Here is a 24,029-nt window from a genome sequence, read left to right on the forward strand (position 1 = left end):
TGCACTACATGCATACTACATATACGCTACATGCATGCATACTACTTACACTACATACATGCAAGCACGTGTGCACTACATGCTCACGCATACTACACATACACTACATGCATACTACATATGTGATACATGCATACTACATACGCACTGCATACATGCATGCTACTTACTACATGCATGCATACTACACGTGCACTGCATACTACACATGCACTACATACTCACGCATACTGCACATGCACTACATGCATACTACATATGTGCTACATGCATGCATACTACTTACGCACTACATACATGCATACTACATGTGCACTACATACTCATGCATACTACATATGCACTACATACATGCATACTACACATGTGCTACATGCATGTATACTACATATGTGCTACATGCATGCATACCACATGTGTACTACATGCTCACACATACTACACGTGCACTACATACACACTCGGCAAACGTTTACAGGGTGAGTAGAGCAGGCCTGTGAAACCCACAGGCAGTTTCCATTTGGGGGAGGGGTGGACAGCAGCACACAGGATACATTAGCGAGTTCCATGGCTATGAAGGAAGAGTGGAAAGGGGGGTTGGGGGAGGAGCAAGGGTTTGGGCAAAGACGTGCCGGGAGCAAGGAGGGGCGGAAGCAGCTCTGGCAGGTGCAATGCAGGGCGTGGGTGCAGGTGGGCTATCCAGCTATGTCACACCTGTGAGCATGGAGATAAGTGGCTTGAGCGCCGAGATGGACCTGCCAGGGGGTCTGGGTGGAGACCAGGCTGGGTGACAGGGGAGCAGGTACTGGCTGGCATGGAGGTGGCAGCACCGAGGTGGTGAGAAGTGACCGGGTTCTGGGTAGATGTGGAGGCACTGACACCCACTGCTGACAGAGAGATGTGGGCTGAGTTCAGGGGACCTTAGTGAAGCAGTTTGGGGGTGAGGGTGAGAGCTCTGGGATGACCCAGGCTAGTGGATGGGTGGGGACAACACGCACTGCGAGCAGCCCTGCTGGGGAGCCTAGCCCCAGCACCCCGCCCTTGTGCCTCACACTCGCATTTCTGGAAACATCTCTCCCACCAACCCCGTAAATCCCCAGGACCTGGCTCACTGTCACCGTGCGGATTCCCAGCACTGCGCCCGGGACAAAACCAGTGAGTCCCCTGATCTCTGTTACTTTTTTCTTTTAAGATGTACTTATTTATATGTGTGTGTGTGTGTGTGTGTGAGAGAGAGAGAGAGAGAGAGAGAGAAAGAGAGAGAGAGAGAGATGTATTTATTTACTTGAAAGGCAGAGTTAGAGACAGAAAGAGAGACAGATCTTCCACCCACTGGTTCATTTCCCAAATGACCACAATGGTCAGAGGTGGGCCAGGCTGAAGCCAGGAGTTTCTTCCAGGTCTCCCACGTGGGTGCAGGGTCCCAGCACTTTGGCCATCTTCCACTGCTTTCGCAGGCACATCAGCAGGGAGCTGGATGCGAAGTAGAGCAGCCAGAACTTGAGCCGGTGCCCGTGTGAGATGCCAGCGCCATAGGCAGCAGTTTTACCCGCTTGCCACAGCTCTGGCCCCTCCTCAGTCTGTCAGGAAGGAATCACAGTTACACTGTGCACCTGCGGACAGGTGAGGCGCAGGTATCGGAATGAAGATCTGGCCTAGTAAACTAAATCTGGGCTGACCACACTGCACAGGAATCCCAGCCAACAACCACAGACTGGGGCTTGCAGCCACCTGCATGGCTTTCAGGTTTTAGTATTTTAATTATTTAAAGATTTATTTATTTGAAAGGCAGAGTGACAGAGAGATGGAGAGAGATCTTCCGTCCACTGTTCATGCCTCAGATGGCCAGGGCTGGGCCAGGCTGAAGCCAGGAGCCAGGATTTCCATCCTGGTCTCCCACGTGGGTAGCAGGGGCCCAAGCATTTAGCCATCATTTACTGCTTTCCCAGGTGCATTAACAGGCAGCTGGATTGGAAGTGAAGCAGCCAGGACTCCAACTGTTGCTCCAATGTGGGGTGCCAGCACCGCGTGCAGTGCCTTAGCCCACTGCACCACAATGTCGGCCCACCTCAGTATTTCTTTATCTTTTAAATGTTTATTTATTTTGAAAGATTTTCAAAGAGAGAAGGAGACAGAGGTTGAGAGACATCTTCCATCTGTTGGTTCACTCACAAGATGACTGCAAGAGTCAGCACCGGGCCATGCCGAAGTCAGGAGCTTCATCCATGTGGGTGCCTGTTTGAGTCCTGGCTGCTCCACTTCCGATCCAGCTCTCTGCTATGGCCTGGGAAAGCAGCGGAAGATGGCCCAAGTCCTTGGGCCCCTGCACCCATGTGGGAGACCTGGAAGAAGCTCCTGGCTTCAGATCGGCTCAGCTCCAGCCATTGCAGCCATCTGGGAAGTGAACCAGTGATGGAAGACCTCTCTGTCTCTCTGCCTCTGCCTGCCTGTGGCTCTGCCTTTCAAATAAATAAATAAACCTTTTTTAAAAAGGTGGTCATTAAAGAAAAAAATCATTGAAATGATAATGACATAAATGATAAAGAGGTGTTTTAAAAGATCAATACAATTGGAAACCTTAGTTGGACAAGTTAAGGGAGTTGAGAGGCACAGTGTAGGGAATGAAGGACAGCTCCCCATTACTGACCACACAGACACCAAAAAGGGGACGAGAAGAGAGTGGGGCTGTGGCCGTGCGTGAGACTGTGCCGGCGGCCAGGGCACGAATTCACGGGCAGACGTCACGAGGACGCCGCAGCTCGTCTTTTCTGAAGAGTCGGGACAGCCGAGACACTTCCCAGTTCTGCAGCGCACGCACTCCCGGAGCGTCCCGGAGCGTCGCGAGCCCAGGACAAGAGCAGCGGGTGAACAGCAACTCACGGGTCTTCACGAAGACTGACCTACACGGCCCATTTCAATCGTTTCAAAGCAGACCCCACTGCCGGCGTCCACAGCTTGCTGCTCCAGAAGAAACCTCACGGGTCTGAGTTGGCCGGCTTGGCCAACCTTTGTCCAGGGACTGCCGGGGAGTCCAAGGCCCTGATACCAAGCCTGGAGGGGCCGTCTGAAGATAAGGAACTGCAACAAATTCTTGATGATGTCCAGACAAGGCGCGGCCTCCAGTACTGATTTCCAGACTTCTCTGCTCCCAGGGGGACACACGTGCCCAGCACGGCACTCCCCTCCCTGGGTCTAGAGCCGCCTCGCACAAAAATGTTCCCGCATTTCCTCTGGAGAGCACAGCCCAGCTAGGTGTTGATTCAGGCTGCTGTTGCAATGTGATGTTAGCCCAGGGTGAGCATACGTGATCTTGGTGTGGCTTTCCAGTGGTGCTCTGTGGTTTCCTGAGCCAGGAAGAGGGTAGGGGTAGCGTATAAGCAGTGGTCTGCCTCATGCTGTGGTTTTGGGTTCCCCAGTCATTTTTAAATTCCTGATGTTCCAGCCGGTGCCGCGGCTCACTAGGCTACTCCTCCACCTGCGGCGCCGGCACCCCGGGTTCTAGTTCCGGTCAGGGCACCAAATTCTGTCCCTGTTGCTCCTCTTCCAGTCCAGCTCTCTGCTGTGGCCCAGGAGGGCAGTGGAGGATGGCCCAAGTGCTTGGGCCCTGCACCCGCACGGGAGACCAGGAGGAAGCTCCCGGCTCCTGGCTTCGGATGGCCGTAGCACCGGCCGTAGCCGCCATTTGGGGAGTGAACCAACGGAAGGAGTACCTTTCTGTCTGTCTATAACGCTACCTGTCCAAAAAAAAAAAAAAAAAAAAAGATGAACACAATAAAGTCATTTAAAATAAATAAATGAAAGTCAAGACTGGGTATGTGGGTGCAGCGCATTATCCAGTGGGTAGGAGAGCTCTCCCTCGAATAAATTAAACTTTCAAAGTCGAGATGCTTGCATGTCAACCACCGGTTAAGGCAAAAATAAAATATTTTTATAAATTAAGAAAAATACATAGCGAGGCTTCCACCTCTGTGGGAGGGGTTGTGCTCAGGGTGGGCAGGAGTCGCCAGGCGGGGGTGGGGGGTGGGGTGGGGCTTTACCCCGGGCTCTTGAGGCCGCGGCTGCTCCCCAGCCCCGCCTGATGGGACCCTCCTGCGGGAGCCGCAAAGTGGGGACCCCAGCCCAGGCACCCAGTGCGGTTTCTTGGAGCCCCGGCGGGCGAGACCCCTGGAGGGGCCTGAGCAAGGTTCTTTCCAGAACAGGCAGGAGACCCCGGCCCTGCCCGAGCCCCGGTGCCTGGGCCCCTGCACTCACCTGGGAGACCCGGACGGACTTCCCGGCTCCTGGCTTGGGCCTGGCCCCACCCCGGCCCATCTGGCCACCTGGGGAGTGAACCGGGGTGGAAGACCTCTCTTTCCTTCTCCGTAGCTCTGGCTTTCAGTAAGGCCTTTTAAGAAATGGTGGTCGACGTTATGCCAGTATGTCGACAGCCCGGGTGGCACGGACAACCTCCCTCACAACCTGCAGAGCCGCACGGCCGGGCGCAGTCGAATTCAGGGCTGTGCCCTCCCACAGAGAGCTCAGGCCCGCGGAGTCCGCCGGCTCGTTCCCGCCAGCCGTGGCCAAGCAGGCCAGGCCTAACCGAGGGCCGCGTCACGGGGAGGAGGCGCCTGGCCGGCCGAAGGCCGCGCTGGGCCCACCGTGGAAAAGCGATCAGCGCAGCCCAAGGGCCCCAGGCCAGACCGAGAGCCGCTGGGAGCCGCGCTTCAGAGCCCTCGTGCTGAGAACCCAGGAAAACACCGGCAGGCCCGAGCTCCCTCCGCTGGACAAGGAACCTGGCCAACACCGCCCCTCAGGGCCCGCCGGGCAGGAGGCCCCGCCCCTCGGCGCGCGGCCACGTGACCGCGCGGCCACGTGCGCCAGGCGCGCCGTCGCTCCCGCTCGAAGGCGTGCCAAGGACGCCAACGGCCACCCTCTGACCGCTAACGGTCGCCGCACGTGCGGTGACCCCATTGGCCGAGCTCGGCGGGAGGCGGGTGCAGGCACAGGCACGGAGACCCCATTGGCCGAGCTCAGCGGGGGCGGCAGACGCAGACGTAGGCGCGAGCGCAGCGGCCCCATTGGTCGAGCGCGGCGGGAAGCTGGGAAGCTGGCGCAGGCGCAGGCGCTGGCCGCGTGCGGACACTGAGGCTGCGAGAGGACGCGGAGGCCGGGGCGGCGGGGCCATGTTGCGTCTCGCGGCTAAGCTGGTGGCCTTTTTCTGGAGGAGACAGGACGTCCCTGAGAACGAGGCCGGGCCGCCAGGCCCCGAGCTCACGGAAGGTGCCGCGGCTTTTCGGGGGGGGGATGTGTGTGCGGGAGGCAAAGTTGGGGCGCACGTGGGCTTTTGCCTCCGTTCCCTCCGCCCCGGTCGCTCCTCGTCTCTGCCGGGCAGGGGCCGAGCCGTCCGCCCCCGGGGTCCTCTCAGGGCTGGTGGCCGCGGCCCGGACCTCGCCTCGAGGGCGGCCCCGGAAGTGACGTGTGAGGTCCGGGCTGCACTTCCGGCCGCGCCCGCCCCGCCTCTCCTGTCGTGGGGATTCCGCGTCCGTGGGTCTGCTCTCGCCTGTGGCGGTCGTCCCGGCTGCGGCCGCAGCACCTGCGGCGGGGGAGGCGTGGTGAGGCCGCACCCCGCTGCCCGTGCTGGCCCCGCAGGCTGCACCCCGACCGGTTTCGGGAAGCCCAGTGCCCAGGAAGCGGCTGCCCCTGGCAGTAGGCGCCAGGAGTATCCGGAGTGCGGTTTGTTAACTTAGTTCGGGGCCGCTGCAGGACATATGGGTCCCTGTGCCACAGCGCAGGACAGAGTGGCCACAGCTACTTTGGGTGCACCGGGACTTTCTCAAGAAGTACTGACGCCCCAAGCACCAGCTGCTGGTCGAGTGCTCAGCAGACCGTCCAGTCCGTCCCGCTGGGTCGGCCCTGCCTGGCCCGAGACGGCCGCAGCCGTGGAGCCGCCTTACCGCGCGTGCGTGCTGCTCCCTGGGTGCGGTCAAGGACGCAGCCTAGGGCTCATAGATGGCGGTGGAAGACCCCTGTCCAACCTGGGCCGTCTGGCCGTGGAGTCGGAGCCCTCAGCGTGCCCACCACCTGTGCCCCTCTGTCGGCCCTTCTGGGTCTGATCACTGCCTGGCGAGGGTTCTTGTGGGTACTGCTGCAGCCCATCAGGTTCTTGTCCCCGCTCCTTGTGACCTGCCTTTTCCTGCGAGGCCTCAACTGTGTGGCCCGCATAACTTCCTCGTTTACCCGGTGCAGGTGATGTCAAGTTGAGAACCGTGCAGGGCGTCGTGACCAGGTACTGCAGTGACTATGGTATGATTGATGATTTGATCTACTTCTCCCACGAGGCGGTGACCAGCAGAGTGCTTCTGAACGTTGGGCAGGAAGTGATGGCCGTGGTAGAAGAGAACAAGGTGTCAAATGGGCTGAAAGCAGTCAGGGTAAGGACCCAGCTGACGGGAACGGTCGTCTCCTCCTGCTTCCTGATTGCTTTTGTGCGTCGTTGTTACTTTTCAGTGGTCATTGTAAATCAGACAATGTCAGATTAGAATTCAGAAAACAAAATGTGCCTTAAACTAATGACAAGAATATTGTTAGCAGCTCCTCACTGCTTTAAAAAGTTGTTTAAAATGATGACTGAATCCTTTGTTATATGATTGGCAAAGATCAGTGGGCTCTGTTACTCAGTAACTTCCTTCTTATAAAATAGCTTTTTCATAATATAAAATCTTAGAATTGGTAGGTCAAGGGGTATGCAGGTTTAACAACTTAATGCTAGCAGGTAACTATCCAGTAGTGCTGTGCTAATGTGTGCTCAGGGCAGAAAGATGCCTCTTACCCAGCATTGCCCAGGATGTGCCTATTAGCAAGCTTTGAAATCTTGGCCAGTCTAATATGAAAAATCTTTTATTTTTTTTAAATATTTATTTGAGAGAGAACCCATTTACTGCTTCACTCCCCAAATGCCCACAATGGCTGGGGTGGTCGAGGGCAAAAGCTAGGAGCCGGGAATTCAACCCAGGTTTTCACGTGGGTAGCAGGGACCCAGCTACTTGAGCCATCGCTACTGCTTCCTGGGTCTGCGTCAGCAGGAAGCTGGGGTCAGGAGCAGAACTCCGTCAGTCCAGCGTGACAGGCAAACGCTGGCCCTGATCTAGTAATTGTGACTTGCACCTACTTAAATCAAGTACTTAAAAGTGCTTCTGGACCCTTTTTTATGTAGATTTTTACCTTTGTGGTAAAAACATATAACCTAAAATTATCCTTTTAGCCGCATTTAAATGTACAGTTGATTGGCACTAAGCACATTTGCATTTTTGCATACCTATTACCACTCTCTTCATAATCCGTGCACTGATTAGACAGTTAGACAGTTACCGCTCTGGTGTGTGTGTGGGTGTGTGTGTGTGGGTGTGTGTGTGTGGGTGTGGATTTGCTTTTTCTGAATACCTTACATCAGTGGAATCCTACAAACTATTCCTCCGCTTGTGTCGGTCTCAGCTGCGTGTTCTCAAGGACTGCCGGTACTGCAGCGTCTCGTGAGTTCCCTTCCTTTCCTGGCTGAACTCCGGCCCCTGTTCTCTCTGCATCTCTGGACGGCCTGGGATGGCTCTGCCGCTGGCTCTGTGGATGTCGTCGCAGTGAACAGTGCCTCTGTGGTCCCCCTTTTGGTTCTTCTTGGTGTAAACCAAGAGCGTGCCGGGAGGCTGGTGGTCTGCGCGCGTTTCTGCAGCTCCTGCGCTGACGCGTGACTCCAGCACAGCAGCAGTGCAGAGGGCTGCTCGCCCGCATGCTTGCCAGCACTCACTGCCCCCCAGCAGCCATTCCTAGTGGGTGCAGAGGTGTCTTGTGGTTTGAGTCTGCATTTCCCTGAGGACTGGTGACGTTGAGCATCTGATAGGTTCTCACTGGACGTTTACGTACCTTCTTTGGAGAAATATCTGTTCACGCCCTTTGCCCATTTTTAAATGTTTTTTGAGTTGTAAGAATTCCCTTATGTATTCCGGATATTAATCGCTTCTTAGGGATAGGATTTGTGTGCTTTGTCGTTCTTTCAGGTATGTTTTCAAACTTTACTAAAATTTTAAATTTACATATTTTCATTTTATTTGAAAGAGAGGTAGAGATTTTTGATCCTCTGATTCACTTCCCCCAAATACCCACAACTGCCAGGGCTGGGCGAGGCCAAAGCCAGGAGAGAAACTCCATCCAGGTCTCCCACGTGGGAGGCCCAAGTGCTTGACCAGGGTGCGTTAGCAGGAAGCTGGAGCAGACGTGGGGGGGCTGGAACTCAGACCAGGCGCTCTGACGGGCTGCGGCCGTCCCAAGTGGCATGAGGTTAACCCGGCCCCAATGCCTCCCCGTTTTCATCCTGTTAGTAGTATCCTGTGAAGCACAGAACCTTCCAGCACTAGCGAAATCCTGCTTGTCTTTGTTTATTGGCCGTCATGCTTGAGGAGTAATTGACTGATGAATGCTTCCCTGTGTATTAAGAGTTGCGTAATTTTGGCCCTGGAATTTGGATCTCCGATCCGTTCGGAGCTTTGTGGTGTAGGAGAGGCCCAGCGTCATTCTGCATGTGAGCACCAGTTTCCCATTACCCTTTGTGTGGGTGCACAGGCCCCTGGCACCCTGGTTAGGAGTCGGCTGAGCACACGTACAGGGCTGGCTTCTGGGCCTTCTGTGCCGTCCCGCTGCTCTCCACGTCTCCACACCAGTGCCACGCTTGGGATGGCTGCAGCATTCGAGGAAGCATGAGCTATACAGCTTTGGTCTTCCCTGTCAAGACTGTTTGTTGTGATTCTTTTTTTTTTTTTTTTTTTTGGCAGGTAGAGTTATAGACAGAGAGAGAGACAGAGAGAAAGGTCTTCCTTCCATTGGTTCACTCTCCAAATGGCTGCCATGGCTAGTGCTGCGCCAGTCCGAAGGCAGGAGCCAGGTACTTCTCCTGGTCTCCCTTGAGGTGCAGGGCCCAAGCACTTGGGCCATCCTCCACTGCCCTCCTGGGCCACAGCAGAGAGCTGGCCTGGAAGAGGAGCAACCGGGACTAGAACCCAGTGCCACAGGCGGAGGATTAACCAAGTGAGCCACGGCACCAGCCTGACTGTTTTGGTTCTTCAGGGTCCCTTGCATTGTACGATAGATTTTCTGTTCATGTGAACATACATGAGTGAACTTCTGACAGGGTTACACTGATTCTAGCTCACTTGGGCAGGATTGTCATCTAAATAATTTCATGTCTTCAGTTCATAAACGTAGATGCTTTTATTTATTCATTGGTGTTTTATAGTTTTCATTGAACAAGTCTTTCATCTCTGCTTAATTAAGCTCATTCCTGAGTACTCAGTTCTTTTTTATGCTATTGTAAGTGTAATTATTTCCTGAATTTTCTTTTAAATTGTTCATTGCAAGTGTATAGAAATAAAATTGAATTTCGTGTGTTTACTTTGTACTTTGCCAGCTTCATCTATTAGCTCTATCCCTTTGGGGAGGAGTAGTGTTTGTGTGTGGGATTTTTGGAGTGTTCTGGTTCTGCCATCTTTCACTTCCTTTCCAGTTTGGATGCCTGCTATTTCCTATCCGACTGCTCTGCAGTAGCCAGAACTCCCAGTGCTGTGTTGAGTGTAGGCAGCAGGAGCTGGCATTCTAGCCTTGGGGAAATGGGTTCAGGCTGTGAACAACGAGTGTGGTTTTTTGAGAAAGAAATTATTTTTATTAGGGATTTACTTTTATTGTTTTTGTTTATTTACTTTTATTGTTTTTATTATGTTTTAAAATATCTTTTTCCAGAAAGATGAAGGAGTGATGGTATTTTACATTTCAAGACCTTTAATCCTTTTGTTTTAAATATGGGTGGATTGATAAATGAGTATGATGTTAACGGTGGACTTCCCAGTCTGCATCATGCTGAAGAAATTTTCTCCTGTTCCTAGACTGTCGCACGTCTGTGACATGAAACGATGCGGATTTAGTCAAAGGGATTGTGTCCTCATAGAACATTCCACAGAGTTCCCTCGGTCCTTACACCACATGAGGGCTCGGGGGAAGGGTGCCCTCTGTGTACCAGGACCAGGCTCTCCCCAGAGACTGCATCTGTTGGCGTCTTGGTCTTGGACTTGGAGCCCAAATGGACTCAGGGGTGTTGGCTTGTAGTGCGCTTTGCCTGTGTGGTTTAAAAGTGGTCTGTTTGTCTTGCAGGTGGAAGCTGTCTCTGATAAATGGGAAGACGACAGCAAGAACTCCGGCCGAGGGCTGTCAGACCCCAGCCCGCGCGTGCTGATCGGCTGCGTGACTTCCCTGATGGGAGGCACTGGTTACATCAACCAGACCACGCGCTTCTCTCTGGAGAGTGTGTGTGAAGGTAGCCAGGCAGATTTCTGTCCTGTGTTTAAAATTGGGATCCATGTCTTCTAAACAGTTTGTATGAAGTAGGACTTTTTTAATAAAGATTTACTTATTTATTTATTTGAAATGGGGAGGCATTGTTACTTTTAAAGCACTCTAGGGTTTTAAAATAGGGTTTACCTTTCCAAGCATGTACACCCATTTTTAATAGCATTTTTTTTAGCTGACCTTAAGGTTTTATTTTTTTGCTAAAAAAAAATGTCATTGTCGTTTATTGTATTTAATTTAGCAGCTGTTAGCCATGCCCCTGGTGTCTGTGGTGGTAGGTCTGGAGCTGGACGCTGGGAGACCTCATGTGAGAGGCCCAGGTCCTCAGAAGAGACACCTGCGTGCACGTGGTCACAGAGCAGGGGTCGGGAAAGCTGTCTGGGAGCGGCTGTCAGCTGAATCCACCAGACACCTGAGGGGTGTGTGTGGCCTACAAGGAGCCATCCTGCAGTCTGGGTGGTCGGCCCCGCCCACCTCGACCGGAACCCTGCGCTCCCCAAAAATGAAATTGACAGGTGGCTGCCTGGAGTTTCAGGATCTGTGTTGGTCAGCTGGGCCCTTGGTCCTGGGGGAGCTGCCTGGGACTGCCAAGGCCCCTCAGCCACGAGCAGGCCGCGGATCCAGGCAGAGAAGGCTGGTGTGTCCCTGCACAGGTGTCGGCAGGAGCTGCAGGGAAGAAGGTGCAGCCTGAGGAGGGAGGAGCAGTTCAGACGGGAGGGCTTGCTCTTGAGGCTGAGTCGTGCTGAGTCAGCATGGCTGCTGGCAGAACCAGGGGACCTGGTACCTCCAGCGCACTCTTGAAGGAAGCAGTGTGAGAAAAGATACACGAGAATCTGAAACCAGCCGCCAGCTTATGCAGGGCCAGAGGCCTTCCTGTGGGCCTGGTGAGGTCCCTCCCTGAGACAGCAACCGTGTGGTCAAAAGTGGCCACACCCCCTGAGCCGGGGGGGCGCCGTGTTCCTGTGACCCCTCCTGCATAACCTCTGCATAACCCGCAGGTGAGGAGAGAAGGGGTTATGCTTAACGTCTGGTTTACTAGCAAGAGCCCAAACAGTGTGCTTCCTTCTCAGCGCTGACAGGTCTGGAGCACTTTGCTCTGAGGACGGCCATGTCAGTAAAGGCACACAGTGGCCCTAGTCTCTGGTCTCTGGTCTCTGCTCTGCTCAACCACAGTGGAGTGGTTGGGCCCCGTGGGGCAGGTGCAGGCTGAGCTGGGACCAGGCTGGTCCAGCCATGGGTGTGGCAGAAAGAGAGAGAGGGCCATAAGCTAGTCTGTTAGGCTCTGTCCTAACCGTTGCCTTCCTCGGTTACCCTGTGAGGTGGTGACTGGGCCAGCCGGGGCGCAGGTGTGCTTTGGGGAGCAAGCACAGAAGGTGGTCCCTGGAGGAGCATGCACGTTAGAACAGCCTGCTGTGGGGTGGCGCACAGGAGTGGGACAGGGATTGTTAGCTCTAGTGGAGGGGCTCTGGTGGTTTTAGATGAGCTTCCAATATTAGCCATTCAGAAGGCAGCCAGAATGGGTCAGGCCTTGTCCTTGGCACCTGACACGGGCCTGACCGTGTGTGTGTGTGGTGGGGGTGCAGATGGGGTTGTTAACAGTGTGCTGCCCCTCCATTATGACAACCTAGGATGTCTGGGACATTGCTAGGTGGCCCCTGGGGGGCAGGGGGATGACCCTTAGATGAGATCCAGTGGCCTAAATTTTGGTGGGGGATTGGGTTCTGAATTGTGAGAGGTCTCCTCTGGCCTTTTCATCCCCAGAGACGAGACCCTGCCTGAGGCCTGAGGGCCCAGCCTAGACCTCGTCCCGCAGGGGCCGCCCACTGGTGTGACAGCCATGCTTTCGTCTCGCTGACCCCCACACCCATCATCAGAGCTTCCATCCTAAGCTGCAGTCTCCAGTGCCTGTGCCCGTGCACGGCACCAGCAAATGGGGGCAGTGGCAGGGAGGAAGAGTGGAGTGGGCACTCCTGCCTGCTGCCCCACAGGGGCTTCAGTCCTCACAGAGGCCCCGGCATCTGTGGGGCGCCCCCTTGTGGCCAGATGGTCTGTGTCCACAGCAGTACACCTTTGCCAAGTACAGGATGTTAAAGTTAATTAAATGATTTTTGAAGTGTCTGTATGTTGGCTAACTGACTTTATTGTATTAGTGGATTTTTAAAGTAGTGTTATGAAATGATTTTCAAAAATCTGTTTAAGATTTATTTATTTGAAAGGCAGAGTTACAGAGAGGCAGAGGGAGAGAGAGAGAGAGAGAGAGAGAGAGTGAGCTTCCATCCTCTGGTTCACTCCCCCAGTGGCCGCAATGGCCAGAGCTGGGCTGATCAAGAGCCAGGAGCTGCTTCTGGGTCTCCCACATGGGTGCAAGGGCCCAAGGGCTTGGGCCATCTTCCACTGTTTTCCCAGCCCGTTAGCAGGGAGCTAGATCAGAAGTGGAACAGCTGGGACTATGGAATGCTGGCATTGCAGGTAGTGGCTTTACCCACTATGGCATGGTGCCAGCCCCCTCAAAAATCTTTTTCTTAAAAAGAAAAATAATTTTAACATTGATTATCTGGGCTTTGTATTCTATTTATTTATTTATTTATTTAGACAGGCAGAGTTAGAGAGAGAGAGACAGAGAGAAAGGTCTTCCTTTTTCCGTTGGTTCACCCCCCAAATGGCTGCTACAGCCGGCACTGTGCCGATCCGAATCCTGGAGCCAGGTGCTTCCTCCTGCTCTCCCATGTGGGTGCAGGGCCCAAGGACTTGGGCCATCCTCCACTGCACTCCCGGGCCACAGCAGAGAGCTGGACTGGAAGAGGAACAACCGGGACAGAATCCAGCACCCCGACCGGGACTAGAACCTGGGGTGTGGGAGCCGCAGGCAGAGGATTAGCCTAGTGAGCTGCGGCGCCGGCCGGGCTTTGTATTCTCGTACCTGTTAACATACTTTAATTTCTCAGCATCTCTACAAGATGTCTCAGTTCATGAAATGCATGTCATGAAGAACTATGCACTGATTTTTTCCACCAAGATGCACTTGTCTTTTTTTTTTTTTTTTTTTTTTTTTGACAGGCAGAGTGGACAGTGAGAGAGAGAGACAGAGAGAAAGGTCTTCCTTTGCCGTTGGTTCACCCTCCAATGGCCGCCGCGGCCGGCGCGCTGCGGCCGGCGCACCGCACCGATCCAATGGCAGGAGCCAGGAGCCAGGTGCTTTTCCTGGTCTCCCATGGGGTGCAGGGCCCAAGCACCTGGGCCATCCTCCACTGCACTCCCGGGCCACAGCAGAGGGCTGGCCTGGAAGAGGGGCAACCGGGACAGAATCCGGCGCCCCGACCGGGACTAGAACCCGGTGTGCCGGCGCCGCTAGGCGGAGGATTAGCCTAGTGAGCCGCGGCGCCGGCTGATGCACTTGTCTTTAATTGCATTTCCCAGGCTTTCTGAAGTACCCTTGTGTTTCAGGTGGTTGGGTGTGGTGCCACATCTGTGGGCAATGCACATTAGCAGGGGCTGACAGGGAGTGCAGCAGCTGGCACTCAGACCTGCTCCCGTATGGGTGCCAGCATCGCAGGCAGTGCTGCTCCGTGATGTGGCCTGACTTCCAGGTTTCTTAACATGTAGGGATCTTACTGTTACTGTAGCCTGTATTAAATAGTGAGGACGGCTGGCGTCTGCAGGTTGCCACTGTAGAATGCTCTTTAATCTCCAGTGCTGAGTCTTGAAGCTGAGTTTCACAGCTCATTTCCTGTGGCCATGGAGTGGGCACGTTAACAGCCATGGCTTCCCTTTACATATATGTCCTACACTGTTTGGGGGAAGAATTGGCAACTGTGTTAAACAATAATTTAACAAATGAGGTCATAGTGTAGAGAACAGTGTCCTGACCTTGAGGCCACTGTCTCGGCAGACTGGCTGCTGTGTCGCGTGGAGGTGTCAGCATGTGTGTGTGGGCTCGGTCATGTTTTCATCACCAGCTTTCTTGAGAAACAAGCTCAGTGTTCAGTCATGCACTTGTTTTTTGACCTTGTTCTGAACATGTTTATTGCGAGCTGACAAAGGTAACTAGCTGTAGCTTTTCCCCCATGCAGTAGCTTCCGCTGAACAGATGGGGTCCTGGGGTGGTGCCCCGAGCTCTCCACGTGCAGGCTGGGGCAACCATCTCTGCTGCGCTGAAGTGAGTGACAGGGTGAGGACTGAGCCGCTGAAGGCTTCTCCCGGAAGTGGAGGGGCTGTCTCACTCACCCACCATCTCGGGTGCAGTGGCTGACTGCAGGGTGTCCTGGCCTTTCAGGTTTCCAGCCCTGCAAGGGAGACTGGGTGGAGGCGGAGTACTGGATCCGGCCAGGCACCTGGAGCAGCGAGGCCATCTCAGTAAAGCCGCTGAGGTACAAGCGCGTGGACAAGGTAGCGTGTGGACAGATGGCTCTGCCTGTGTTTGCCCAGATCTGCCAGCAGGGATTTTCCCAGGCCAGGCCTGTTCTAGGTGTGCTGGGAACCTAGACTCTTGAAAAGCTCAGTCTTGGCCAGAGAGGAGTTCATTTCCTTATAAGAGTGCTGTGTCCCATAAGGGGACAGAAACCAGCCCTGGGAGCTCGCAGATGCAGCTCCAGGTTACACAGTCGATGGTCAAGGGTCAGGACCTCTAAGGACAAGACTGTGAGCGCAGTGGGAGTTGAGCTTCCTTGTGGTTTGGGGGTGAGGATGGAGGGGGCACGGTGCAGGGGCGTGAGTCAGCCACCACAGCCCTCTCTGCCCCTTCCGTCACGCCAGCCGCCTAGACCCCTGTGTGTGCCTCTGCCCCAAGGTCAGCTGCCACCCCCCAGGTTGGGCCGTGACTGGGGTGTGAGCAGCCTGTGACGCTGGGGCTGTGCTCACAGGCCTGCATCTCCAGCCTCTGCGGGAGGAACGGGGTCATCGAGGACAGCATCTTCTTCACCCTGGACTCCCTGAAGCTGCCTGAGGGGTACACGCCTCGCAGACACGATGTCGTCAGCGCGGTGGTGGTGGAGAGCAGCCAGTCATGCTACGTCTGGAGGGCGCTGTGTCTCACCCCCGTGCACAGGTGCGGATGAAATGTCTCTGGGGGGTGAAAGGCCCCAAAGAAAGTGTCTTGAAAAGAGTTAGAAATCGTGCATCGCATAATGAATGGCATTTTGGGGTCAGTGACAGGCTGCATGTATGGCAGTGGGCCCGTGGGATTGTGCCGCCCGCCTGGTGGGGACGTGCCGGCGTGGTTTGTGTGTATGGCAGTGGGCCCGTGGGATTCTGCCGCCCGCCTGGTGGGGACGTGCCAGCGTGGTTTGTGTATATGGCAGTGGGCCCGTGGGATTCTGCCGCCCCCTGGTGGGGACGTGCCAGCGTGGTTTGTGTATATGGCAGTGGGCCCGTGGGATTGTGCCGCCCGCCTGGTGGGGACGTGCCGGCGTGGTTTGTGTATATGGCAGTGGGCCCGTGGGATTCTGCCGCCCCCTGGTGGGGACGTGCCAGCGTGGTTTGTGTACATGGCAGTGGGCCCGTGGGATTCTGCCGCCCGCCTGGTGGGGACATGCCGGCGTGGTTTGTGTATATGGCAGTGGGCCCGTGGGATTGTGCCGCCCGCCTGATGAGGACGTGCCGGCGTGGTTTGTGTATATGGCAGTGGGCCCGTGGGATTGTGCCGCCCACCTGGTGGGGACGTGCCGGCGTGGTTTGTGTATATGAGTGGGCCCGTGGGATTGTGCCGCCCGCCTGGTGGGGACGTGCCGGCGTGGTTTGTGCTGTGAATCTTCACAGTGGTGCCTGCACGGTGGAACTGGCTAACACCACCTTTTCCAGAATGTGTGTGGCTGTGCTGTGATGGCCGGGACAGCAGGTGTTCCCAGGCCCGAGGGTTAGAGGAGATGCAGTCTTGATGCTTGGTTCAAGGCGAAGGGGCCTTCCTAATCCTTGATCTTAGGTCAGTGGATGCCTTCGTCCACTTTCACAGTGTGTAGCCTGGACACTTAGGGAGAGACGGCCTTGCTGCCAGAGTCCCATAGTGGTGGGAGGCGGGGCTCGTGGAGGCCTGGCCAGACTGCCTTTCCCAGCAGAGGCATACCTGGGTCGCATGCATGTCTCAGGAGTGACTGACGCAGGCCCTAGTCACCTTTGAAAGGTCCCAGTCCCAGCTCTTTCTTTTAAGGACACTTATTGGAGAGGCAGAGTTACAGATAGACAGAGGGAGAGACAAAAAGGTCTTCCATCTGCTGGTTCACTCCCCAAATGGCTGCAGCGGCCGGAGTTGGGCTGACCAGAAACCAGGTGCTTCTTTTGGGTCTCCCATGTCGGTGCAGGGGTCCAAACACTTGGGCCATCTTCCACTGCTGTCCCAGGCAGGAAGTAGAGAGCTGGATCAGAAGAGGAGCAGCCTTGACACGAACCGGCACCCGCAGGCGGAGGTTTAGCCTGCTATGCCACAGCACCAGCCTGGTCCCAGCTCTTAATATCCCATAGTGGGCATTAAATTTCAGTGTGAATTTCGCAGGGGAAAGCCCACAACAATGATGATCCTCCTTTGGTGGGTTTTCACATCCTTTGTTCTCACGTATTGGCCTTGTCAAAGCTCCTGGGACCTGGTGGCTTCCTGCTGGGGTTGGATTTCCTGTGTCTTCGTTGTTCTTTCTGTGCCACAAGGACCCCTCCTCATGCATGCTCACAAACGCCCCCCGCCCCCAACTGCTCCCACCTTCTTGAACCTTCCTTGTCTGCTTTTTCTCCTTAGCACCTGCCTCCAGTGAGCTCATTATGTGTCCTTTATCATTCTACCTGCTTAATCTCAGGGACACAGTTCTGAGTAGGAAGAGGTTTTGTCTGCATCCTGCCCACAAGACAGGCCCAATGTGACCCGAGGGGCAGGGGCCAGGCACTTATGTCTGTAAAGGAGGCCCCAGAGGGTGGCCTGGCCCAGGCCCGCAGCCATCTGGAGGTGTTGCTAGACAGAAGATGGCCATGCAGTCTCTGCGATGCCTTGATCTCATCCTGCTGAAGAGACTTGAGTTTGACCAGTTGGTGCCCAGATCCCCTTCCCCACGCGATCCTGCCTGTTCATGGAAGGGGAAATGCAGGGTCTCGCCTCGGTATCAGGTCAGCCCCATCTGCACCTGGTGGTGCCAGAAGTAGGGCAGGGTTCACTGACCTGATGTGTGTGCAGGGCCCCACGCTGGGGGCAGAAGCTGTGAAATCCCCGCCCCGTGGGGACAGGGACGCGCTCTGCCTGTTTGCTTGCCTGACCTGTAGCCCCCGGCGGGCACTGGACCTCTACTCATAGCCCAGGCCACCACCCCTGCTCTCCAGACCGAGTGCAGTGGCCTCCTGGACAGCGGCCTGGCCCAGCATGAGTGAACGTGAGAGCAGCCTGCCCCCCCAGAGCGCCCCTGCCATGAGCAGCTCTGCTTCCTCTGCTTCTGCGTGGCACGGGCCCAGGACTGTGAGGAGGAGAGCAGGACAGCGCCGCGTCACCGAGTGCGGGTGGGCTCATCCTACAGGCCCTGTCTTAGTGGGCTGTGCCAGGGGGGCCGTGCCAGCTGCTCCCTCTGAAGAAGCACAGGAGCGAGGGGTGTCTCCTCATTTCCTGAAGAGAACGCTGTCATAGCGTTGTTTCCAGATGCAGCCGTGTGCCCCCGACGACGGGATGCGTCCTGAGAACCGTGTCGCCGGGCGGTTCCATAGAGTGGCCTGCGTGGTGCAGGCGCTGCTTGTTTGGCTCTGTTACTTGGGGGGACCGCTGTCGTGTGTGTGTCCACGGAAACGTGCTAAGTGGTGCTGACTGTTCCTCAGGGTGAGGCTTCTCTGGGCAGGGGCAGTTTTGGGGGGTCTCGGGTGTGAGGCCCACTGTGCCCCCTTTCCTGCGGTCTGGGCGAGAACAGGGGACCTCAGCCCTTCGTGCAGAGCAGCCAGGATGGGGAGTGGTGAGGTCTCGCTAGGCTGGGGGGTCCGGAGTCCGCGGCCCCCTTCTGCAAGAACGCCGTCCCTAGGGAGTCTGAACCTGCGAGGCCCTCCCAGCTGGGCGGCCGTGTCAGCGGGGTCGGACGCGGGTGTGGGGGCAGTGCCGCAGGGAGGCTGACTGCACCTTTCTCTGGCACTCTCCTCAGAGACGCCACTGCCCCAGGGGTGCTCCCCGAGGAGTCCTATGGAACCCTCTTACTGAAAAACAAAGGCAACGTTGAAGTGACGAGGATGACAAACTTTGGAACGCTAAAGGAAGGCGCAAGGAAAGCAATGGTGATCTGGATAGAGTGAGTGGGCCACTTTGCTGTCACCAGTGTGACATGGCGGGGCTTAAAGAATTTCAGTATAACTTGGACCATGTACTTTCTTCCTCTGAAAGTCTTTTCAAAAATATTTACCCCCAAAATATCCTTTAAATTTAAATTCTTAAAGGCATTTGCAGCTGCCATACTTGAACTTGAATACTAGGGCTTTGTTTTGTTTTGTTTTAAGATTTATTTGGCCAGCACCGTGGCTCAATAGGCTAATCCTCCACCTAGTGGCACAGGCACACCGGGTTCTAGTCCCGGTCAGGGCGCCGGATTCTGTCCCGGTTGCCCTTCTTCCAGGCCAGCTCTCTCTGCTGTGGCCCGGGAAGGCAGTGGAGGATGGCCCAAGTGCTTGGGCCCTGCACCCCATGGGAGACCAGGAGAAGCACCTGGCTCCTGCCTTCGGATCAGTGCAGTGCGCCGGCCGCAGCACGCCAGCCGCGGCGGCCATTGGAGGGTGAACCAACGGTAAAAGGAAGACCTTTCTCTCTGTCTCTCTTTCTCTCACTATCCACTCTGCCTGTCAAAAAAAAAAAAAAAAAAAAAAAGAAGAAGATTTATTTATTTGTAAGAGAGAGAGAGAGAGGTCTTCATCCGCTGGTTTACTCCCCAGTTGGCTCCAGCAGCCAGAGCTGTGCTGATCTGAAGCCAGGAGCTGGGACCTTCCTCCGGGTCTCCCACGTGGGTATAGGGACCCAGCGCCACTTGGGCCATCTTCTACTGCTTTCCCAGACCATAGCAGAGAGCCGGATCAGAAGTGGAGCAGCCAGAACTCCAACCGGCACCCATATGGAATGCCGACACTGCAGGCAGCAGTTTTACCCGCTACACCACAGCGCCAGACCCGAATTCTAGGTTTTGTGGTAACTGGATGTTTTAGTTCTAGAGTAGCCTGTCTCATGATGATGGCTGATTTTCTGTTTCCAGGAATAAAGGGGACATTGCTCAGAAGTTAGTCAGCTGCAAGCTGGCAGGCTGGGATAAAGCTAAACAATTCAGATTCCAAGACCAAGCACGCCCAGCTGTATCTCTTGTTTCTGTTCCTGAGGAGGCCAAGGATTTTTCTGATGAAAGTACTGAGTCGTTCAAAAGCCGCAGCGAAAACAACACCCACCAGCCGCTGAAGGGCATCGCGGTGAGCAGCGGAGAAGTCTTTCCAGGTAAATGGTTCCACTGCTGCCGCACAGGGCCGGGTGGGCTGAGGTGAGCTCTGGGGTCAGCCTCGAGCCCTGGCAGAGGGAAATGGGCAGCAGTGGCTACCACGGCCACTGGCCATTGCAGCTCTTTGAGCTCCTAGCTCTTTGGTTTTGGACCTTTCTTTTTGTTTTTTGTTTTTATTTTTTTTTAAGAAATTTATTTATTTGTTTGAGAGGTAGAGTTACAGACAGTGAGAGGCAGAGACAGAGAAAGGTCTTCCCTCTGCCGGTTCACTCTCCAGATGGCCTCAATGGCCAGAGTTGTGCCGATCTGAAGCCAGGATCTAGGAGCCTCCTCCGGGTCTCCCACATGGGCGCAGGGGCCCAAGCACCTGGGCCATCCTCCACTGCTCTCCCAGGCCATAGCAGAGAACTGGACTGAAAGAGGGGCAGCCGGGACTAGAACCGGCGCCCACATGGGATGCTGGCGCCTCAGGCATAGGATTAACCTACTGTGCCATGGCACTGGCCCCTGTTTTTATTTTTTTTAAAGATTTATTTATTTTACTTGAAAATCATAGTTACACACAGAGAAGGAGAGGCAGATAGAGAGGTCTTCCATCCACTGGTTCACTCCCCAGATGGCTGCAACGGCTGGAGCTGTGCTGATCCAAAGCCAGGAGCTTCTTCCAGGTCTCCTACGCGGGTGCAAGGGCCTAAGGCCTTGGGCCATCTTCCACTGCTTTCCCAGGCCATAGCAGAGAGATGGATCGGAAGTGGAGTAGCTGGGTCTCAAACCGGCACCCATATGGGACGCCGGCACTGCAGGCACTGGCTTTACCCGCTACACCACAGCGCCAGCCCCTTGGGTCCTTCTTGTCACTGTTTTGGGACTAGGAGAGGGGCAAAGCCAGCTTGTTAAGTGCCAGCCACTGCCTCCATGGCAGTTGCTCCCTGGGTGTGTCCATGTCAGGGAGGTAGGCCAGGCAGCCCAGGGCCGCTGCAGAGCCCAAGTCTTCCCAGGTCCCAGGAAGCCTCTGGGTAGGTCAGTTTCCTCTCTGCCTGCTCGGCTGGTGTCTGAGGATGCACTTCCCCAGCATCCTAGTACTACGAGGAATAACTTTTCTTTTGGTCTAATTATGGATTTAAATTTGATTCCCAGGTGACTGTACCTGTGAAGACAGAGAGAAGGAAAACACTGCCTCAGAGAAGCAGGTGGCAGATGCTGAGCCTGGGGAGCTTGTCCCCCCAGGGGGGAAAACCTGCATCATGGTGGTGTGTGATGCAAAGTACGTGACTTGGGGTCTGGAGAGACCTTCCTTTGGGGACATTTGCACATTTTCCTTTTTATATTTAATGTATAATACTTGTAAGCTGGGTGTTATAAACTACTCATGACTGTTTTAGTATGACAAAATCATGAGAAAAATCATGGGTCTAGAAAATGCGCGAGTGCTGCCTGCCTGAGGCAACAGCCGCTGTGGTCTGATGGCCTGACCCACGTTCACAGAAAACGCAGAGCGCCTACGAAGCGTGCGTGGCAGGAGTGCCAGCCTCTGCTTCCAAGCCCTTCCCACCGCCACGGCTGCTCCTGTTTCCCGGCCAAGACAGCACAGTGTGCCCCAGGAGCATGACGGAGCAGGGGCCTGAGCTCCGCTGTCCCTCCCGCACTGGTCCCCAGCTGCCTTCCTCTTCCCACTGCCGCTGCTGGGGCTGCTCAGAAGTGTGTGGTCACCTGCCGGTGGGCTTCTGGGCCCCAGGTCTGCTCATCTCTCCTCAGTCATCAAAATCCATGTAATTCGAAATCTTTTTTTTAAAAAAAGTAAGCCCCATTGAATCACCACCCTCATGCTTGTCAGAATCAAGCCGTGGGTGACTGGCAGGCAGGCAGGCAGGCAGGCAGGCAGCGTGGCGGTTGCCGCCCTGGCTCGGGCTGCGCTCCAAGGCGCTGCAGACGCAGGCAGAGCAGTGGCGGTGTTGCCACAGGTGAGCCATGGCAGCAAGTGGGGCACATCTTTGGTCATGTTGTGCAGCTGTGATAGGAACCTGGGGATAATGAAAGCACTTTTCCCAGCAAGGCTGAGAGGCAGAGAAAAGACTATTTTACCTTGGGACGGTGTTGGATCACGTATCTTAGAAAGTCTCCTTTTCTCTGAAAAATGAAATGGAAAGCTGAGAGCCGTTGTGAATTTCTCTGTACCTGTATCTGCCTGTCTTAGGTGTGACTGAAGCTAATTTTAATTTCGTTTTTTCAAGAAATCCTGGCCGCTGCAAGGAGCTCCTTTTACTGTGTTTTTCGAATTTCCTCATTGGGCGACACCTTGAAGTCAGCGTCGTGAGTGCTGAGGAGTCCCTCATTGCTGTCCGCGAGCCATTTTCTTGGAAAAAACCTAAAAGCTGCCAGGCTTTGGCGCCCACAAAGACCACAGTTGTTGTGACCACACAGAAGAGGTGTGTGAGTGCAGTGAGCATGTGGCCTTCAGTGTGTCGGAGACGAGGCACGCGGCTCCTGGCAGGAGGGTCCCCACCCTTGCGGGGGGAGTTGAGCCTCTTTTCATGACTGTCTTGGGGGCAGGAGGTGTGTTTCCATGAAAGCTGGGTGGGTGGGCTCCATTCCTGGGGCTCCACAGCAGTGTGCAGAGGAGGTGCCTGCGCTGTCCGGTCCCACTGAGCCCCGCAGTCTCGGGGCGGCTCGGAGCAGGGCAGGATTCGCCCGTGGCTCCTGCTGGCCTCCCAGCCTCCCGGGCTCCCGGGCAGGGCTGGCTGCAGCGCCCTCCGCATCAGCTCAGCGTGGCTCAGGTGCAGTACCAGGACGCTTGTTCTGAAGGTAAGACACAGTCCATCCAGGAGTACAGTGGAGAGAGTGACCTGCGTTCTGGTGACGTTTGGCTTGGAACCTGGGGCCACCCAGGTCTTAACTGGGTGTGATCTTTGCTCTTCACACCCACGTTTCCCGCCTGCTTGTTGCTTTAAGTTTGCCGCCGTGTGAGGGTGCTTCGTAAGTTTACTTGAAGGTACTGTGGATATTCTTCTCCCACCGTTAAGATGTGGGCCTGGGCTCAGGGGCTGCCTTAGAATACAGGCAGTGTGTCACTTTTCTTTTTTTTTTTTTTTTTTTTTTTTTTTTTGACAGGCAGAGTCAGACAGTGAGAGAGAGAGAGAAAGGTCTTCCTTTTTCCGTTGGTTCACCCCCCAAGTGGCTGCTATGACTGGCACGTTGCAGCTGGTGCACTGTGCTGATCCAAAGCTAGGAGCCAGGTGCTTCCTCCTGGTCTCCCATGTGGGTGCAGGGCCCAAGCACTTGGGACATCCTTCACTGCCTTCTTGGGCCACAGCAGAGAGCTGGACTGGAAGAGGAGCAACCGGGACAGAATCCAGTGCCCCAACCGGGACTAGAACCCGGGGTGCAGGCGCCGCTGGCGGAGGATTAACCTAGTGAGCTGTGGCACTGGCTGTCACTTTTCAAATAGTGGGAATTCTGAATCTCACACCACATGCTGTCCCAGTGGTAGACTGAAGGCAGGGATTATGGCCCTCCATTAAGCTTCAGACAGCGAGGCAGTGCGTGCTTTTTTAATGCTGGTGAACGCTGCTGAGCCAGCCCTGCCACCAAGGAGCTAAGTGATGTTGGGCGTCTTCACCTCCAAGCCTTCGTCTGCGTGTGAATGGGTGTCCTTGCGTTGTGTCATTTGAGGCCCAAGAGGGCGAAACAGTACAGTTTCCCAGTGCTGGGCGGCCACTCTCATCAATGAGAGTGACCGCTGGTCACATGCAGGCAGACTCCAGCCATGGCCTAGGAGATAGCAGAGTCCCAGGTGATAGGGTTTTTAATTACGGAGCCTTTGCAAACCCCTGATTCTCATCTAATGCTGCACCAAGTGACTTTCTAGCTAGCATTTGGCTCAGCAGGATCTGTGTCCCACATTGTCCCATTCCTGGCTCCAGCTTCCTCGAGCACAGGTCCTGGGAGGCAGCAGGTTGGGTTCCTACAGCCACCACAAGCGCTTCACTCCCTGGTCAGTGACTTCCCTTTGAATAGGAGCATGTCACTGCTTGGCATCGTCTGTGAGCAAGGGTGTAGGAGGCCCAGATCCTGGTTGGCTTGGGTGTGCCTGGAACACTGAGTGTCTGGGCCTGTCCACGCGTGGTGGTGGACGCTTGCTGCTGGCCGCACATCCTGCCAGGACCCCCAGCTCAGGCTGAACCGGGGCTTGGCCAGTCCTTGCCCACACAGAACGTGTTCACCGGGAGGCTGCCTTGTGCCTGTGCCTTTCCA

The 24,029-nt window shown here is 55.2% G+C and overlaps 1 protein-coding gene across 6 annotated transcripts in view; it reads left to right on the forward strand.

Annotated features, from left to right (window-relative positions):
- The first annotated feature begins 4,968 nt into the window (after positions 1–4,968).
- Positions 4,969–24,029, forward strand: part of MOV10L1 (Mov10 like RNA helicase 1) — a 70,171-nt gene continuing 51,110 nt past the window's right edge. For 2 of the 6 annotated variants that reach the window (XM_089307784.1, XM_089307785.1), the window contains exons 1-9: positions 4,969–5,259; positions 6,226–6,410; positions 10,168–10,330; positions 14,636–14,748; positions 15,222–15,406; positions 18,453–18,596; positions 19,545–19,777; positions 20,916–21,042; positions 22,010–22,204. In XM_089307784.1, coding sequence (XP_089163910.1) covers positions 5,163–5,259; positions 6,226–6,410; positions 10,168–10,330; positions 14,636–14,748; positions 15,222–15,406; positions 18,453–18,596; positions 19,545–19,777; positions 20,916–21,042; positions 22,010–22,204 — 1,442 coding nt within the window. In that variant the 5' untranslated portion in view covers positions 4,969–5,162. Of the gene's footprint in view, positions 5,260–5,434; positions 5,592–6,225; positions 6,411–10,167; positions 10,331–14,635; positions 14,749–15,221; positions 15,407–18,452; positions 18,597–19,544; positions 19,778–20,915; positions 21,043–22,009; positions 22,205–24,029 lie in introns of those variants that run through there. The other 4 variants (XM_002723229.6, XM_008251458.5, XM_089307787.1 and 1 more) reach the window with 3 other exon arrangements.

This window comes from Oryctolagus cuniculus, chromosome 11 (genome assembly GCF_051225735.1).
Source record: "Oryctolagus cuniculus isolate XC-2025 breed Fujian yellow rabbit chromosome 11, ASM5122573v1, whole genome shotgun sequence".
Classification (NCBI taxonomy): Eukaryota; Metazoa; Chordata; class Mammalia; order Lagomorpha; family Leporidae; genus Oryctolagus; species Oryctolagus cuniculus.